The sequence below is a fragment of the Onychomys torridus genome, chromosome 6, assembly GCF_903995425.1.
Source record: "Onychomys torridus chromosome 6, mOncTor1.1, whole genome shotgun sequence".
Lineage (NCBI taxonomy): Eukaryota > Metazoa > Chordata > Mammalia > Rodentia > Cricetidae > Onychomys > Onychomys torridus.
In genome coordinates, this window is record NC_050448.1 from 80,533,535 (window position 1) to 80,552,028 (window position 18,494).

At 44.1% G+C, this 18,494-nt stretch overlaps 1 protein-coding gene across 1 annotated transcript; it reads left to right on the forward strand.

Annotated features, from left to right (window-relative positions):
* Positions 1-963: 963 nt before the first annotated feature.
* On the forward strand, positions 964-16,658 carry Ovgp1 (oviductal glycoprotein 1). The gene is made up of 9 exons (XM_036191579.1): positions 964-3,497; positions 4,159-4,215; positions 9,198-9,363; positions 10,228-10,352; positions 11,736-11,844; positions 11,930-12,115; positions 13,337-13,453; positions 13,965-14,100; positions 15,020-16,658. Exons 1-9 carry the CDS (start codon positions 3,418-3,420, stop codon positions 16,282-16,284), a joined length of 2,241 nt encoding a protein of 746 aa, XP_036047472.1. The 5' UTR covers positions 964-3,417; the 3' UTR covers positions 16,285-16,658.
* Positions 16,659-18,494: the final 1,836 nt, after the last annotated feature.

Here is an 18,494-nt window from a genome sequence, read left to right on the forward strand (position 1 = left end):
ATAGGCTAAGCACTAAGGAATATATTCTAAGTGCCAGTAGATGTGTCACATGAGCATTGGCTGGATTTTTTTTTGGGGGGGGGGGTTGTTTTAAAGCAAGAACTGAAGGAATAAGATTGTGAACAGACACATGGATTTCAATTTAATCCTTATTTAATGTGATTATCAACCACTATGTATACAGAATCAGAGTTGCCAGCTTTTTGCCATGGTCACCCCTCAATTAGACAGAGGTCATTGCTGGCAACCATTGTTATGCCTTGGCTTTCTCAGCATCATAGCTACTGCTGTGGATGTGGAGAAATGAGGTGCAGACTGGCAGGCAAATTACACTGACAGCTAGTGCTCCTGGCAACAGTGTAAGCTGAAGGGCACAAATCTACTGGGGCATCTCTGCTGTGCAGAAAGTCTTGAAGGAATCACAGTGGAAGAAGGTTCAGAAGTAGACCAACATTTCCTATCAAGGTCTTGAAAGTAGACCCTCAGGCCATGAGGAGGAGAGCCTGACAAGACAAAGGCCCTGGAAACCAACTGCAATGCCAATAATTTATAGATCAGGTTGCAAAGTCATAGACCCAATAACAAGAATTAGGGCATGTGAATAGTGACTGGGAAACAAGCATGGTCATAAGAGTGAAAGAAAATTGGGAGTCATTAAACCATTGGTATAAGTTGTTGCTAGTCCTGATTTGTGTTGGCTTTGGGAGGCTTGTTCTGATTTAGGTAACAGTAGCCCAAGGAATAGAAGATACATGAAGAATGTAGACAGGACTCAAGGGACCCCAGGGATGATACAGTGCAGGAAGGGGCCCTGGGGTCTCTTTGATATTAAAACCCATGCATGCTTCCTTACTGCAACCATTGTTGCTTTCTGAGAAACAAGACACACACCACACACCACACATACACACACACACACACACACATACATACATACATACATATATACATATATACACATATTCTACTCCATTTATCTTTATTTTATATCTAAGTAAACTACTGGTTTAAAGATTATGAAATTTCTTGCTTATTTCACTCCATAAATGAAGGACAGATGTTCAACAGATTTCACCACTGGGCACTGATTTCTCTGAATCCTCCACTGAATTGAGATCTGCTTAGCCCCTCCTATTAATACATAGGCAGCAACACGTGTCTCAGTGAGAGGACGCACAGTCTGAAACCATCTGGAACAGGGAGAGAGGAAACCGATGGATCAAAGCAACATCTGGTGTACAGACTTTTTTAACCTTTGCATTGTTATTGCATTTCTTTAATTGGCTCTTAGGTGTCCATAATCATATTCATATTCTTGAGGCTCAGGGCCCATTTTCATGGTTGGCTCATATACTCACCCAGATGTTTTCTGACTCTTGCAAAGTTTCAGGGTTCTTTTTATTTTTCTGAGAAAGTGATGGCTCTGTCAGCTTCAGACCCATCTCCCATGCAGGACAACCAACAGCTGCTGCTGTCCCCTACCATCCCGATCTCTCCTGACCACAAGGCTTCCCCTCAGTTGACAGTGAAAGGTCAGAGGAAACAGGGAAAGCATAGTGCAATAGTTTCCCAGTCTGGTTGTAATTAGACACTGGGTCTGAACCCTCACTCTTTGTGTCATGTAGAGAACATGCTGTTTTAGTGTATTTCCTCCACCGGTTGACATGAGCTGCCTGGTGAGTGTCAGTATTTGAGTTTGAGCATCCTGCTCTTTTGGTCAACTTCCTAATAACATCTGTAATTAATTAAGCTTATCTCTTCAGTTTCTGTATATTCCTGGGAGGTAAGAATGAGCTATTAACTCAAGGAAAACAAGCTTTCCTTTATGTGTGGAAACTGCAGGGGCTCAGTAACTCATCCCAAAGTATAAAACTTCTAAGTGGTATCACGGAGATTCATACCTTGGCCCTAAAGCGTGAATCCAAAGCTGAAGCTTTGGAGCTGTACGATACACTGCCTTCCCGATAATCTTTACGGCCATGCTCCATCACGCCGTGTTTCCCTCCATCTCAGCTGTGGGGAGCTGGATATCAGGAAATGGGGCCAATTGCCAGACAAGGCTCAGGAACACTGCCCTTGTCTTTGTTAAAAAGCCTGTGGTGAATACTTGACTCCTGCTAATGTCAGGCCAGGAATATGGCTTTGTTGGCCCTGAGAACCACACATTTCTGAGGTCATTGTGAGGTCATCGTTTCTGGCATGGCATGTATGTGTAGCTGGGCTCTCCCTATGCTGCACACGGGCCAGCTGCTATTAAAGGGACTTGAGCTCCATCCCCAGAGCTGCCAAACAGCTGAGATGGGGCGACTGGTGCTGTGGGTTGGTGAGTATGGCACAGCCTAGCAATGCTACACAGCTCTCAGGAGATACCAGTTTGTCATTTCTCTGGTGCCCAGTAGAGCAGCCTGGGACTCAGGGAGTCTGGCTTAGGTACATACGAGATAGACATAATAAAGAATCAGAGGCACTCAGAGAGAAAGAGTCAGGGCATCAGTTCTCCAACCTAGTTGTTTTCATACTTGGGCTTCATCTTGGACCAGGTTATTCAGGATTTCTGAGGAGAGCACTTTGATATGAGTCCTTCTGAATTTATTGTCAGATTTGAGAACCAGTGGCCAAGAGCCTTAGCTTGGACTTTTATCATTGTCCCTATGCAAAGCATGTACAGGTACATGTGGTGATTACTAGAAAAGGGGCTTAGACTAGCTCCACTATGTTAACTTTGAAGGAGAGGAAACCAGTGAGTGATGTGTGTCACTATTTGTGCATCTGCATGTGTGTATGGTGCTGAGCTGGAGGGGGCACTTGCTAGCTGCAGGGTCTGTATGGGGGGAATGTCACACTGCATGTGTATATGAATTCCTCCATTTCCTGCAGGGCTTGTTCTTCTGATGAAGCACAATGATGGTAAGGGAACCACCTTCTCCCTTCTAAAGCCAGGGAGATTCTCTGGCTAGGGAATCTCCATTCAGAATCTCCTGGACTCCCACCTGCCTTGGCTCCTTGGTCGGAGGTTATTGAGCCAATACAATTCAGCACAGGACGCTGGCCACTTGCTGTTTGTATGGCTCAGTATGTGCCAGGATTTAGACTGATAAGGCATTCTTTTTTCTCTTGGGCCTCAGTAGCAAGGGCAAGAGGTCTAGGGCCATGTGGAGGAGGTATTGGTGTATGTGGGAGGGATGGAGGCTGTTACAGTGGCCTGGTCTCTTTGGCTGTGCTTTCTCTACCCTCCAGAAGCTGAGTTCCCTCTTTGCCCATGATCTCTGCTAATACTTGTTGTCCTTGCCAGGTACTGCCTACAAGCTGGTGTGTTATTTCACCAACTGGGCTCACAGTCGGCCAGACCCTGCCTCCATCTTTCCCCATGACCTGGACCCCTTTCTTTGTACACACCTGATATTTGCCTTTGCCTCAATGAACAACAATCAGATTGTTGCCAAGAATCTCCAGGATGAGAAAATCCTCTACCCAGAGTTCAACAAACTCAAGGAGAGGTATGTTAGATGTGCGGTTGGGGTTTCAGATTTTATAGCCAGAGGAAAATAAGCCTATTTCTCTTATTACTCCTAAATTTTCCTGATTTTTCTCTCCCTATCTTTCTCTCAAATGGGGATCTGAGTGCTTCCAACTTAAGAGCTCTCTATTGCCCAGCTGCTTGCCTCAGTGACTTGGTAGTTAATGTTGCCTGTCCCTGGATGTCTTCACACTCCTTTCTCCTGGTAAACTCTGGCTCACCCTTTGGGCACAGTTGTGAGTGATTAATGCTGCTAAAGCACTTCTGAGAGGTGAGTGGGATGCTTGACTACGTGTTTGCTGTTGCGTTTCCGTCAAGGGCACATAGTCATTGCTCAGTGAATATTTGTTGAGTCGGAAAATGAGTGACAAGAAACATTTTAGACTTTTCTGGAAATATTATGGGGTAGTGAGGGAGCTTGGGGCACTCTGTGTAGTCTTGGTGCACAGAGCTGGAATGGACTGGTTATTCATCTCTGTGTTCTTTACTTCTGTGCTCTTCCCACCTACCTTCTCCCACTCTTCTTATGGCCCCTTCCCCACTTCCCGTCGTTTTCCCAATGCACAGAAGAGGGAAGAGCAGTGGCTGCAGCTGCTCGTAGAGTAGGGACCTGCTCACCCACTTTCTCCCCCACGTTCCAGGAACAGGGCGCTGAAAACACTGCTGTCCATCGGAGGGTGGAGCTTCGGCACCGCACGGTGAGCGGCTCTGTCACTGTCTTCTCTCTGGGAGGTAGAGTAAGATGGGCTGGAAGTGAGACTAATGGTGTGTGTGTGTGTGTGTGTGTGTAAAAGCCAGCTTGGATACAAAGACAGCAAAGCCCATGGTGGTACTTTCTCAAGTGCTGGATTCAAGGAATCCTTTCCCACAGAGGATCACAGAAGGAAAAGAGGTTCCTAAAGGTGGTCAGAAAAGGGCCAGGGGAACATGAGAGACAATGCGGTGCACTTAGGACTAGCAGTGTGGCACAGTGGAGGAGCACAATGGTGAACAGAATCAAAACTCCGGGTCTGACCCTTAGCACCATCTGAACACACACACACACACACACACACACACACACACACACACACACACACCATAACAAAACAAATCAAAACACAAGATACAAAATCATAGGGGAAAATACCAAGGAAAACAGGCATCGGACGTGAAACTTAGGGCGGGGAATGAGTAACGGGTAAAACAGGACACCCGCAAATGAGTCTTTAACTCTTTTTGTTGGAGGCAGGGACTTTTGTTTCTGAAGGGAGGAATTTTATATAGGACAAGAAGAGTAACCCCTGAACCTCACAGGCCCTGGGCTTTCCCACTCTGCACACAGAGCTGGCTGTGTTAGAGACGAAGAAGCCACAAGTGCTCTTTGGTGCTACTGCAGGGACTCAAGGATTGCATCCTTCCTGAAGAGGCAGCTCTTGTTAGTGTCCCATCAGGATACAGTAGGGAGATGACAAACCACCTTCATGTTCTCAGAAGGACAGCTTCCTTGCTTCCTAGCTAAGACCCGGGGCAGAGCCTGCCTTCCAGCCTTGGAGGGAGACTTGATAGCCTGGTATGTGTAGGAGACCCCTTGTAAGGAACCTCCAGGTGGGATGGAGGATTCCAGATGTGAAGTATACAACTACTAGCTCTGTCCATCCCAGGCCTCATCTCTGTTCCTTTGACTAGCTGTGAGCCTGAAGCCAAATGAGATGCCACATGTATGTACGTATGCATGTTTTGTATGTATGTATGTATTCAGGTACATATATATGACTAGATGAATGATTTCTTGTAAAATGGCTATATTTCAAATGATTAGGAAAAGCAAGCAAGAGTCACAAGTGTTAAGGAACTTGCCAGGTTTCTTCCAGGTGTCCTCACCCATCAAGAGGGCCCAGCTGAGTGGTGGCCAATAGACCATGGAACCCAGGTCCATTTATCTCTCAATCTACTTATTTTGTAATCACTTTTTCGCAGGATTAATTTGGACTTGCTTAAAGTTCAGCTCCAATAAGCAATAATTACTTCTAAGTGTTTTGCTATGGAAAAGAAAACAAATAAAAATATCAAAAAGGCCAGAGAATAAAAGAGCTAGGGGTGGGAATTCTTCTTTTTTTTAATTAATTTTTTAAGTGATAAACCAACTTGAACTCCTTATTAGAAGCTCAATTTGAAGTCTTTAGCAAATTTCAATATTTTTGGCAAATATTCTGATGTCACACTTTAAGACCCTCCCTTCCTTTCTTTAACATTATTATTTTTTTAATTTTATAATTAATTTAATTTTACGTATCAGTCATGGATTCCCCTGTCCTCCCTCCTCCCACCCTCCCTCCATTCCATCCCCCATTCCCACCTCCTCCAGGGCAAGGACTCCCCTGGGGATTCAGCTCAGCCTGGTACATTCAGTCCAGGCAGGTTCAGTCCCCTCATCCCTTCACCCAGGCTGAGCAAAGTGTCCCAGCAAAGGCCCCAGGCTCCAAAAAGCCAGCTCATGCACTAAGGACAGGTCCTGATCCCACTGCCTGGGGGCCTCCCAAATAGTTCAAGCTAATCAACTGTCTCACTTATCCAGAGGGCCTGATACAGTTCCATGGGGGCTCCTCAGCTATTGGTTCATAGATCATGTGTTTCCACTAGGTTGGCTATTTGTCCCTGTGCTTTTTCCAGTCTTGGTCTCAACATCTCTTGCTCATACAATCCTCCTCTCTCTCGCTGATTGGACTCCTGGAGCTCCACCTGGGGGCTGGCCATGGATCTCTGCATCTGCTCCCAGCAGTCAGTAGATGAGAGTTCTATCACGACAGTTGGGGTTTTTGGCCGTCCAATCACCAGAGTAGGTCAGTTTGGACTTTCTCTTGACCATTGCCAGTAGTCTATTGTGGAGGTATCTTTGTGGATTTCTGAGGACTTCACTAGCACTTTGCTTCTTCCTATTCCCATAGGGTCTTCATTTATCATGGGCTCTCTTTCCTTGTTGTCCCTCTCTGTTCTTGATCCAGCTGGGATCTCTCACTCCTCTAAGCTCTCTTTCCCCTGACCCTTGCCCTTCATTATCCCCCATCACATCCAGTTTACTCATGTAGATCTCATCCATTTCTCTGTTGCTGGGTGATCCCTGTGGCTTTCTTAGGGTCCTCTTTACTAGGTAGCCTCCCTGGAGTTGTGTAGCAGTCTAGTCATCTTTGTTTTACATCTAGTATCCTACTATGAGTGAGTACATACCGTGTTTGTCCTTCTGAGTCTGGGTTACCTCACTCAGGATGATTTTTTTCTAGATCCATCCATTTGCTTGCAAACCTCATGATGTCATTGTTTTTCTCTGCTGAGTAGTACTCCATTGTGTATATGTACCACATTTTCTTTATCCATTCTTCAGCTGAAGAGCATGTAGGTTGTTTCCAGGTTCTGGCTATTACAAACAATGCTGCTATGAACATAGCTGAGCATGTGTCCTTGTGTATGATTGAGCATTCCTTGGGTATATGCTCAAGAGTGGTATAGCTGGATCTTGGGGGAGACTGATTCCCAATTTTCTAAGAAAGCACCATATTGATTTCCAAAGTGGCTGTACAAGCTTGCATTCCCACCAGCAGTGGAGAAGAGTTCCCCTTGCTCCTCATCCTCTCCAGCAAAGGCTGTCCTCAGTGTTTTTGATCTTAGCCATTCTGATGGATGTATGGTGATATCTCAGAGTCGTTTTAATTTCCATTTCCCTGATGAGGATGTTGAGCAATTCCTTAAATGTCTTTCAGCCATTTGAGCTTCCTCTGTTGAGAATTCTCTGTTTAGCTCTATAGCCCATTTCTTAATTGGACTGTTGGGCATTTTGATGTCTAATTTCTTGAGTTCTTTATATATTCTGGATATCAGCCCTCTGTCAGATGTGGGGTTGGTGAAGACCTTTTCCCATTCTGTAGGCTGTCACTTTGTCTTGTTGACCATGTCCTTTGCTCTACAAAAGCTTCTCAATTTCAACAGGTCCCATTGATTGATTGTTTCTCTCAGTGTCTGGTGTTATATTTAGAAAGTGATCTCTGGTGCCAATGCATTCAAGAGTACTTCCTACTTTCTTTAGTATCAGGTTCAGAGTAGCTGGATTTATGTTGAGGTCTTTGATCCACTTGGACTTAAGTTTTGGGCAGGGCAATAGATATGGATCTATTTGTAGCCTTCTACATGTTCACATCCAGTTATGCCAGCACCATTTGTTGAAAATGCTTTCTTTTTTCCATTGTACATTTTTGGCTTCTTTGTCAAAAATTATATGTTCATAGGTGTGCGGATTAATGTCAGGGTCTTCAATTCGATTCCATTGGTCCACATGTCGATTTTTATGCCAGTACCAAGCTGTTTTTATTGCTATAGTTCTATAGTAGAGCTTGAAGTCAGGGATCATGATGCCTCCAGAGGTTGTTTTATTGTACAGGATTCTTTTGGCTATCCTGGGTTTTTTGTTTTTCCATATGAAGTTGAGTATTGTTCTTTCCAGGTCTGTGAAGAATTGTGTTGGGATTTTGATGGGGATTGCGTTGAATCTATAGATTGCTTTTGGTAAGATCTCCATTTTTACTGTGTTAATCCTGCCTATTCGTGAGCATGGGAGATCTTTCCATTTTCTGACATCTTCTTCAATTTCTTTTTTCAGGGACTTAAAGTTCTTGTCATACAGATCCTTCACTTGCTTAGTTAGAGTTACCCCAAGGTATTTTATATCATTTGTGGCTATTGTAAATGGTGATGTATCTCTGATTTCCTTCTCAGCCTGTTTGTCAGTTGTATATAGGAGGGCTATTGATTTTTTTTTTTTTTTAGTTAATCTTGTATCCTGCTACATTGCTGAAGGTGTTTATCAGCTGTATGAGTTCCTTGGTTGAATTTTTGGGGTCACTTATGTATACTATAATGTCATCTGCAAATAGTGAAAGCTTAACTTCTTCCTTTTCAATTTGTATCCTCTTGATCTCCTTATGTTGTCTTATTGTTCTGGCTAGAACTTCAAGTACTATATTGAATAAGTATGGGGAGAGCAGACAGCCTTGCCTTGTTCCTGATTTTAGTGGAATCGCTTTGAATTTCTCTTCATTTACTTTGATGTTGGCTGTTGGCTTGCTGTAGATTGCCTTTATTATGTTTAGGTATGTTCCCTGTATTCCTGTTCGCTCCAAGACCTTTATCATGAAGGGGTGTTGGATTTTGTCAAATGGCTTTTCAGCATCTAGTGAGATGATCATGTGGTTTTTTTCCTTGAGTTTGTTTATATGGTGTATTACATTGATGGACTTTCGTATGTTGAACCACCCTTGCATCTCTGGGATGAAGCCTACTTGATCATGGTGGATAATTGTTTGGATGTGTTCTTGGAGTCTGTTTGCCAGTATTTTATTGAGTATTTTTGCATCAATGTTGATGAGGGAGATCGGTCTGTAATTCTCTTTCTTTGTTTGGCTTGGGAATCAGGGTTAATTGTAGCCTCATAGAAGGAGTTTGGTAGTGTTCCTTCTGTTTCTATTGTGTGGAACAATTAAAAGAGTATTGGTATTAACTCTTCTTTGAAGATCTGGTAGAAGGGAATTCTTCTTGAGAGCATTTTGCCTCTTGTGCCAACTTAAGCTGCCATATGGGAGACCTCGCTAGGACTTCCAAGGACACTGATTTTGAAGACAGTGTTCTTTGCTTTTTCCTGGTCTTCCTGCAGGTTCACCACTATGCTGTCCACACTTGCCAGCCGTGAAGAGTTTATTGATTCAGTTGTATTCTTCCTGAGAACACATGGTTTTGATGGGCTTGATCTCTTCTTCTTGTACCCTGGACTACGAGGCAGCCCCATGCATGACCGGTGGAATTTTCTCTTCTTAATTGAAGTAAGGCCAACAAGCAAATGGTTCTACTTTTCTCTTTTTCTTTTTCTAAGGTTTATTTATTTATTTAAAGTTTTCTTTTTCATTTTACATACCTCTCATTTTCCCTGTCTCTCCCCTTCTTCCACTCCCCCCAACTCTCCCCATCCCACTCCCAGCCACCCCTCATAGTGGGTAAGCCCTCCTTTCGGTATTCAACACAGGCTGCCTTACCAAATTGGGGCAGGCCTAAGCCCCTCCCCACTGCATCAAGGCTGAGTAAGGCATGGCACCATAGGGAATGGGCTCTAAAAAAGCCAGTTCATGCACTTAGGATGAATTCTGGTCCCATTGCCAAGGGACTCACAAACACTTCCAGCTGCACACCCGCCACCCTCATTCGGAGGCCTAGTGCAGATGGCTTTACTTTTCATTTGGGGTGAGTGAGTGTCAGAGAGGTAACACGAGTTTGGGGCAGGGAAAGGAACAGGGAAAGGAACAGAATCTTCTCTGACTGACATTCCCTGGAGGTGCTGGGTTACACTGCTGTGGAGCAGTTGCCCGTGGCTGCTTCTGTCTCTGTCTGGATCTTGCCCTGTATCTGTAGCTAAGGGACACTTTCTTGCTGAAGCTTTCTGGCCTTTTTCAGGAAGTGTCTGTCTGCAGTCTTTGTCCCTAGCCTGCTTTTCTTCCCTCATTAACTCAAGTACCATGTTGGTATGTTGTCTGTCTTTTATATAGTCTTGGGCAGAACCTGTGTTCTTTTTCTGTTCCAAGCCTGGCTGAAAGAACTTAAACAATTTCTGGATGATGCTTTTCTCCCCTGTCTTTGTTTTTGGTGTGTGTGTGTGTGTGTGTGTGTGTGTGTGTGTGTGTGTGTTTTCCTAGGAGCTTCAGTTTGCCTTTGAGAAGGAGGCACTGTTCACCCAGCGCCCAAAGCTGCTGCTGTCGGCTGCTGTCTCTGGTGTCCCATACATCATTCAAACATCTTATGATGTGCACCTTTTAGGAAGGTAAGTGGATGTTGCTCTAGAGTGGCTAAAGCACTATCTGAGCCTCCTTTTGCTGTTCCCATGTGGGTGAGGTTCTGCGTGAGCTGAGGAGTAGCATGAGGAGCTACTGAGGTGAGGCTAGGAGTGGTATCTTACCCATCCCTGGACTTCTATTTAAAAACTCAGAACTAGCTTTTGTACTGATGGCTTGTAACACCATCACCACAGGCAGAGTTTAGGGCCCATTCCTGGAACTCATAGATAGAGAATGCCATGGGCCTGGCCTCTTCCTCCCCTGAGCACAGGAACAGACATACACGATGCAGGGGCAGACAGCAGGTGAGTAGCAAGCGATGCCACAGAAAGCAGCACAGGAAACTGCCCAGTTGTGCTCACATTCCAGAGTAGATCTTGTTGCAGATGTTAAAAAAGCAGACAAACATAGATAGGTCATAATTCTTTTTAGACATGCTGGCTCTGAACCAATGTTCTTGACTCACAATCAAGTATTAAAGATGAAGAAAGCAAAGTTCATGCAGAGGAAGAGAAGGACATGATGTCCCTGTGTCATTGCATGAGGGAGAGGTGTTTTAATGTGGGAGGAAAAGAGAGACCCAACAAGGGAGAAAGCTTATTAGTGTTCACTGTGTTACCAGGTAACAGTGAGAGAGGGCTGCCTTTACCTAACTGGGTGACTTTCAAAAATCTTAATAAGAGTTTCTATTTATTTAATTTTCAAATATATAAAGTTGGTTGGATATGGCATTTTAACGTGTTTGTAATCACAGCATCAGGGAGGTAGAAGAAAAAGGACCATGAGTTTGAGATTAGCGTGTTTACATAGTCAGTTCTAGATCAGCATGGGTTATATAATGAGACAATGTCATGAAAGACAGACAGACAGACAGATAGATAGGCAGACAGACAGAGAGGGAGAGACTATTTATGACATTCGCCAGATTAAATTAGATAACCAGTATAAACCCTTACATTCTGGCATGATAACATTTGGTCATTATGATTATGAAAGCATTCTGGAAGAGTGGGTGTTGGTGGTTATTTGACATGCATCTCTTGTACTCTTGCAGGGCAGCACTGTGGCTTGATTCATGACAGTTTATTCAGACCTCTGCCAGCACTCTGTCAGGCCTGCATGTATTCATTTTCTTGTCTGAGCTCTTTCTACCTCCACACATACTCTCAGGATGCACAGAGCTTGATGCATAGCTATCCCTAGCCAGCAGTTCATTCCATCTCAAAGTGACTTGCTTAGCATGGGCAGGTTCACAAGAGCAAGAGGCTTTGATGGCCAGCTTACAGCTATTTATCTGAACAGTGCTGTGATGATCCAAATTGAGTATTTAGTTGGGCTGACATTTATATCTCCCCCTCTGTTTCTTACAGACGTCTGGATTTCATTAATGTATTGTCTTATGACTTACATGGAAGTTGGGAAAAGTTTACAGGACACAACAGTCCTCTGTTCTCCCTTCCTGATGACTCCAAATCTTCGGTGAGGAAAGAAAAGCTCTCAGGTGGTCCAAATTTCCATCCTTGAGCCCAGGCAATTGGTGAGGTTGTCTCCTTTCCACTTACAGGCCTATGCTATGGATTACTGGAGAAAACTCGGGGCACCTGCAGATAAACTTATCATGGGCTTCCCCGCCTATGGACGTACCTTTCGACTCCTTGAAGAATCTAAGAATGGATTGCAGGCTGCTTCAACGGGACCAGCATCTCCTGGGTATTACACCAAGCAGGCTGGCTTCCTGGCTTACTATGAGGTGATGGGATTAGAGACCTCTGTTTAGTAGTTGGGACTCCTCCCTCATGCTGGAGCAAGGGCTAGTGTAAGAGCCAGGTGGGTGAGAGCTAGAGACAGGCCGAAGAGACAGGTTTTTTTGTCCCCCCACCCCCAAGGAGATTCACTGAAATATTTTTCCTTTGGGGTTGTGGAGTCCTTTGTGAGAGATAAGAGGCCACAGAGAACATGAATGGAAAGGAAAAAAGTAAAGAATCTTAAATGTTACTTACATAGGTAATCCAGACTTGGTCAATGGCCTAAAAAAATGCAGGCCTTTTAAGTGTGTGCGCACACACACACACACACACACACACACACACACACACACACACACGAGAATCTTAATGATAAGTAGAGGACAAATGAAGAGGTATAGCCCTCCCTTAGGGAAGAATGGAGATGCTGCATGTGCCTCTAAGCTCTCTTCTCTGTTGGATCATTGGACATATTTTTCCATCTAATCTCATGAGGCATGATTGTGCATGGTGTCATAGTTGAAAGAACATTTTTTTAAGGACATAATAGATTACAGAAACTTCAACACACAAAACCTTTAAAGTACAACCAACCAACCAACCAACTAGCCAACCAACTTAACCAGCCAACAAAAAACACATCAACAAAACCTCACAAAGCATGATGTAGATGTTAACTTCTGTAGTACAACTTGAACACCTATATATCTCTGCAATATTCAGTTTCTAGCACAATGCTGGTGTTGAAATGAGCATTCAAGAGCATGGTGGATCGTAACAAGTTCACACTGCCTTCAAGACCTTTAGAGGTATTAAAAAAGTCCAGGTGCTAGTTGGATAGTTACCTAGATGGTTCTGAGCTATGATAAACACAAGAGATATGTGTTTATGAAGACAACAAAACAGATGTAGTCCTGGTCACATTTGTGGTGCTGGTGTGATTTACCAAACCCTGACTTTGTTTCTGGTGAATGTCAGTCACTTTTCTATCTTTTTTTATTTGTAAACCATGGACGCTAGAGGAAGGGACATGTAACAGAAGGGACGTATAGTATGCAGAGGTAGTCCTCTGTGAACAGTTTGTTTGCTCTCTCTTTGGTTTGTCATCTCAGGCCCTGGTGAGAGGCTTTTGCTGGACTTTTTCTCCTGAGACAAGAAGCAACTGAGTCTCCTGTACTTCTTCTCTTCAAGGCATTTCATGGAACTTACATGTGTTCTCCTGGCAGGTTTGTTCCTTTATCCAGAGAGCAGAACAGCGCTGGATTGATTATCAGTATGTCCCATATGCCTACAAGGGGAAGGAGTGGGTTGCCTATGATGACACCATCAGCTTCAGTTACAAGGTAAGACACTTGCTCTTTCCTGTTCCAGTACTCAGGTTCTCATTAGCTTAGATGGGACTCTCCTTAATACTGTGTGTGTATACACATGCACATATATGTGCAGACATGGTTCATATTACACTAAGTATCCATGAATATTCCTGATAAGTGGAAGGCATGAGGCGGCTTTGACTGCTTTAAATACCGTGTACAATACATGGAATCATATAGATTTTATCATTTTTCTTTTGTCTGGTTATTTTACTTAGCATAGTATCTTCAAAAACTCATTCATGTTGTAGTGTGTAGGTATTCTTTTAGCCCTAAAATATTGGAAATAATATTTTTCTTGAATGAGGTGATGAAGGAAGGTAAGAGTCATATAAAAATGTTCAGAAATAGAGGCTAGAGTCCAATGCAGATGATTATCATAAATGTCCTCCTTCATTGCCTTCTACAGGTTTGCTCATCTTTGTTGTCTTCCCTGTACCCAGACAGGAGGGGGTTTAGAAACTGACTGTTGCTTTTGCAGGCAACATTCGTGAAAAAAGAACATTTTGGGGGTGCCATGGTGTGGACACTGGATATGGATGATGCCAGGGGCCTTTTCTGTGGCAATGGTCCTTTCCCCCTTGTTCATATATTGAATGAGCTCTTGGTGAAGGCAGGTGAGTAACTAGGACCTGGAAGCCAGGGTTGTAAGTGGCAGAACCAGATACTGGTGGGTCCATTCTGCTGGGTCTGACTTCTTTGACTTGACATTGAATGAAGAGAGCAAACTTTACGGTCAACCAGATTTGACCTGTTTGAGCTTCCTTTGCCTCATCTGAAAATGAAATCGTTCTAGATGCAGGACATTATGAAGAATAAATGAGATATTGAATGAACAGCATACTTTCATACTTTTTCATAGTTAACATTCATTTCTGTTTTTCCCTTCTCATATCTTGGGCAAGGGACAAGAAAAAGTGTACACACACACACACTCACACACACACACACACACACACACACACATGCCTATTGATAGCAGCAGCTACGCTGGCAGTTAGGAAATCGTACGTAAGAGCTGAATTCCCTTAGAGATTCAGGACTGGAGCTCAGCCAGGCCAAGCACTTACATGGGCTCTAATATAAGGGTTTACCACTTGCTGTCTAGAGTCTCTAGGCCTCAGCTTTGTCTCTGACACCTCCTCCAGTATGGCATACTGACAGCTTCTCTTTGAGGAGGCATAACAAATTAGGCCTTGAACAATAGGTCTGGCTAGAGGTACCCAGGGAGGTTAAAGTGGGGGTTTAAACATGGGGACCTAAGAGCCTTCCTTGAATTAGTCACCAGAAATGCAGCAAATCCATAGACAGCCCTCAGTTGGGTCTATGCTAACACCTTAGAGTAAGGGAAGAGAGCTTCAGTGTGGTGGGATTTTTTATCTTCTTTCTCTGGGGAGTAAATCATGAAATCTTTCACTGCTAGATTTTTGGATCAAATTCTTCAGCTTTGGAGTGCCTTTAGCATTGCTGGGAATTAATAAGAAAGGAAAGAAGAGGTAGAAACCTTACTGTTTCTTTTCTGATGATTTTTTCCAGAGCTCAACCCAACCCCTTTGCCACAATTTTGGTTTACATCTCCTGTGAATTCCTCAAGACCTGGCTCTGAGAGTCTGCCTGTGACAGAGGGGTTCACCACTGATAGTGTAAAGATCTTGCCCCCAGGAGGAGAAGCTATGGCCACTGAAGTCCACAGAAAGTATGAAAATGTGACTACAATCCCTAATGGTAGATCCGTGACCCCTGAGGGAACAACATCTCCTGCAACACATGCAGTAGCTCTAGAAAGAAGCACTATGGCTCCTGAGGCCAAAACCACAGCCTCACTGGACCTTCCATCTGAGACCGCTACTGGGAAGACAGTGACAACCCAGACACAGACAACTAGGGGAGAGACCTTGGCCACCGTGGGTAATCAGTCTGTGACCCCTGAGGCAAAGACCATGGCCACAGTGGGTAATCAATCTGTGACCCCTGAGGCAAAGACCCTGGCCACAGTGGGTAATCAGTCTGTGATCCCTGGGGTGGAGACCATGGCCACAGTGGGTAATCAGTCTGTGATCCCTGGGGCAGAGGCCACAGACACAGTGGGTAATCAGTCTGTGATCCCTGGGTTGGAGACCATGGCTACAGTGGGTAATCAGTCTGTGATCCCTGGGGAGGAGACCATGGCCACAGTGGGTAATCAGTCTGTGATCCCTGGGGAGGAGACCATGGCTACAGTGGGTAATCAGTCTGTGATCCCTGGGGAGGAGACCATGGCCACAGTGGGTAATCAGTCTGTGATCTCTAGGGAGGAGACAATGGCCACAGTGGGTAATCAGTCTGTGATCCCTGGGGAGGAGACCATGGCCACAGTGGGTAATCAGTCTGTGATCCCTGGGTTGGAGACCATGGCTACAGTGGGTAATCAGTCTGTGATCTCTAGGGAGGAGACAATGGCCACAGTGGGTAATCAGTCTGTGATCTCTAGGGAGGAGACCATGGTCACAGTAGGTAATCAGCCTGTGATCCCTTGGGAGGAGACCATGGCCACAATGGGTAATCAGCCTGTGATCCCTGCGGAGGAGACCATCGTCACAGTGGGTAGTCAGCCTGTGACTCCTGGAGGGATGGATACAACTCTTGTCTATCTTCAGACTATGACTCCCAGTAAGAAGGGAACTTTGAGGAAGAAGGATGTGGTCCTTGAAAACATCACTGTTCCCCCTAGAGAGGTTTCCGTTGCCCCTAATGGGCAGAACACAGCTCTAAAGTGGGAGAGATTGATTACTGAAGTGGAGACTTACCCCCAGGATGGATGAATTGGTCTTCATGTAGCAGCGGAGAACAGGATGCTGTCCTCCAGCACTATTGTCTTGTTCCCAGGATACGCTCCTTTCTCTTTTGAAAATGGCTTCACTCTTATTGGTGGAAACCACTGCTTTGTCAATGCCATAGCCCTTCTAACAAAACTTCTCTCTCTTACAAAAAGAACACCCAGAACACTCTGTTACAGATCAAAGATCATGAGCTCCATTGGTGGCAAAACCCCAGGAAAAGCCCTTGTTTTTTCTTCTATGTGATATGACAGAAGTCACCTCATGCTGCCACCCATGAACCATTTGTGGGGCAAAGCTGGCACCAAAGCCACCATGGGGCAATCTCCTTCTTGTCTAATAAACTGGAAGCATGAGAATCTTCCTGTGGTCTCTGCAATTATTTTATTTTTCTTTATGTATATGTGTGTGCCTGTTTTACTTATATATGTGTGTGTGCCCCACACACATGTGTCTGGGGCGGTCGGAAAAGGACACTGGCTTTCTTGGAATCAGAGTTACAGGAGGTTGTGAGATGCCTAGCATGGGTGCTGCAAACCTAATTCTGGGGGTCTACAAGAACAGCAGGTACACAGAGAGACTGGGAACCTCATCTTTCAACTTTTTTAACAGTATAACAATATCTTTTATAGAATATTACAATTTTTCATATGACTCAGTTTCTCTAAATAGCTAAAACTTAACAAAGGTAGCAAAGACAAAGGCTAGACATGTGGATGTCTGAAGCAACTTGCAGGAATTGATTTTCTTTTTCCACTGCAGGTTGTGGGGACCAAACTCAGGCCATCAGGCTTGTGTGACAAATACTTTTACCTGTTGAGCAGTATCACCAGCTTCAGTACCTCTTTCTACAGAAAGTACTGTAACAACAGTGCCTGGAATGGCCTGTTTTATGTACACACACACACACACACACACACACACACACACACACACACACACACTTATATACACCCTGGGAATGCTGTTGTTTTGTGATCCTCTCAAAAATCTTTTGAACTTTTGAATTTTCAGAGTTCAAAGTAAAAATGAGAGATGCAACAACAAAACCCTCGTACCGTTCATTAATCACCTACATGTTCTTTAAATGAAAACCAAGCTAGTTCTGTGCAGGTGTGAACATGTTGCAGAGTAAGTGGGGAGTGTAGCTGTCTAGGTTCCAAGAGTGTGGGTTTCTTCATCTCTCTTGTATGTCTGTAGAAAGTATTTGATGGCAAGATTGGTCATTGTTCAGCATGGCTGATGAAGGGCCCTGCTCAAGGCTGGATGGTAATAGGCAAAGAAGAAACCTACAATCAACCTTACTAAAGTAAACATGGAGGAGAAATGGGAGGGATTCTGCTCATGACTGTCTTGTGCAGAAACAAATCTTGGATACTCAGTATGTCCCTCCTCAGTAACACATCAGCTGATTTATCTGGCACGATGACTGGGATTTTCCCAAGCAGGCTCCAACACTGCTCTAGTCTGTGCAGGGACAGAATGTTGATTGTGCAGAGTGTTTGTGGAAAAAATGTTCGCCAGGAGGTCTAGGATTTTTGAGGTTTTTTTTTTTTTTTTTTGGTTTTGTTCAGGGATTCATATTCTCTGTCACTAAAAGATGCACAATAATCTTGCTGCTGGAATGAAAACACCACTTGTTTCTACAACTCAGCATGGGGTTCTGGAGACACTGAATGTAGTCAGGTCCTGAGCATTGGCCAAGATCTAGACAGCAGAAGAATCTAAGTATGTTAGGAAAGTGATTAACAAAGATGCCAATTTGGATGGGGACATTCTAGAATGAATGTAGTTTAATATTGCACATACAGCAAGAGGGGAAGTCAGGCTTCTTATTTCAGGAAAAAATATATTCTGCTCCTGATTTTCCTGAGACTCCTACACAAAGTTCCATGCTGTTTTCCCCAGCAGCATCATTTGCTTAGGACTTTGTTCTTGCCTCCTCTGCTTCTCATTGAAGATGTGTCTGCCTTCTCATTCCATCCCCACCTAATATGAGAAATTCTAGGTGATATAATGAGAGCTCATTAGTGAGCAAAACAGGCAAAATATAATTTAATCTTTACATTACAATTAATTTATTATTATTAGTTTTATTCTGTCTGTGAGGTGTGCACATGCTACAGCATGTATGTAGAGGTCAGAGAACAACTTGTGGGAATCAGTTCTCTTACATCATTTGGGTCCTGGAATCA

What these genes read in the sequence shown, in the direction of transcription:
- Ovgp1 (XM_036191579.1), top strand. Translation starts at nt 3,418, where the DNA reads ATGAACAACAATCAGATTGTTGCCAAGAATCTCCAGGATGAGAAAATC. An exon ending in TTCAACAAACTCAAGGAGAG is followed by an intron (nt 3,498 to 4,158) that starts GTATGTTAGATG and finishes CCCACGTTCCAG; the next exon opens with GAACAGGGCGCTGAAAACAC. An exon ending in CTGATGACTCCAAATCTTCG is followed by an intron (nt 11,845 to 11,929) that starts GTGAGGAAAGAA and finishes TTCCACTTACAG; the next exon opens with GCCTATGCTATGGATTACTG.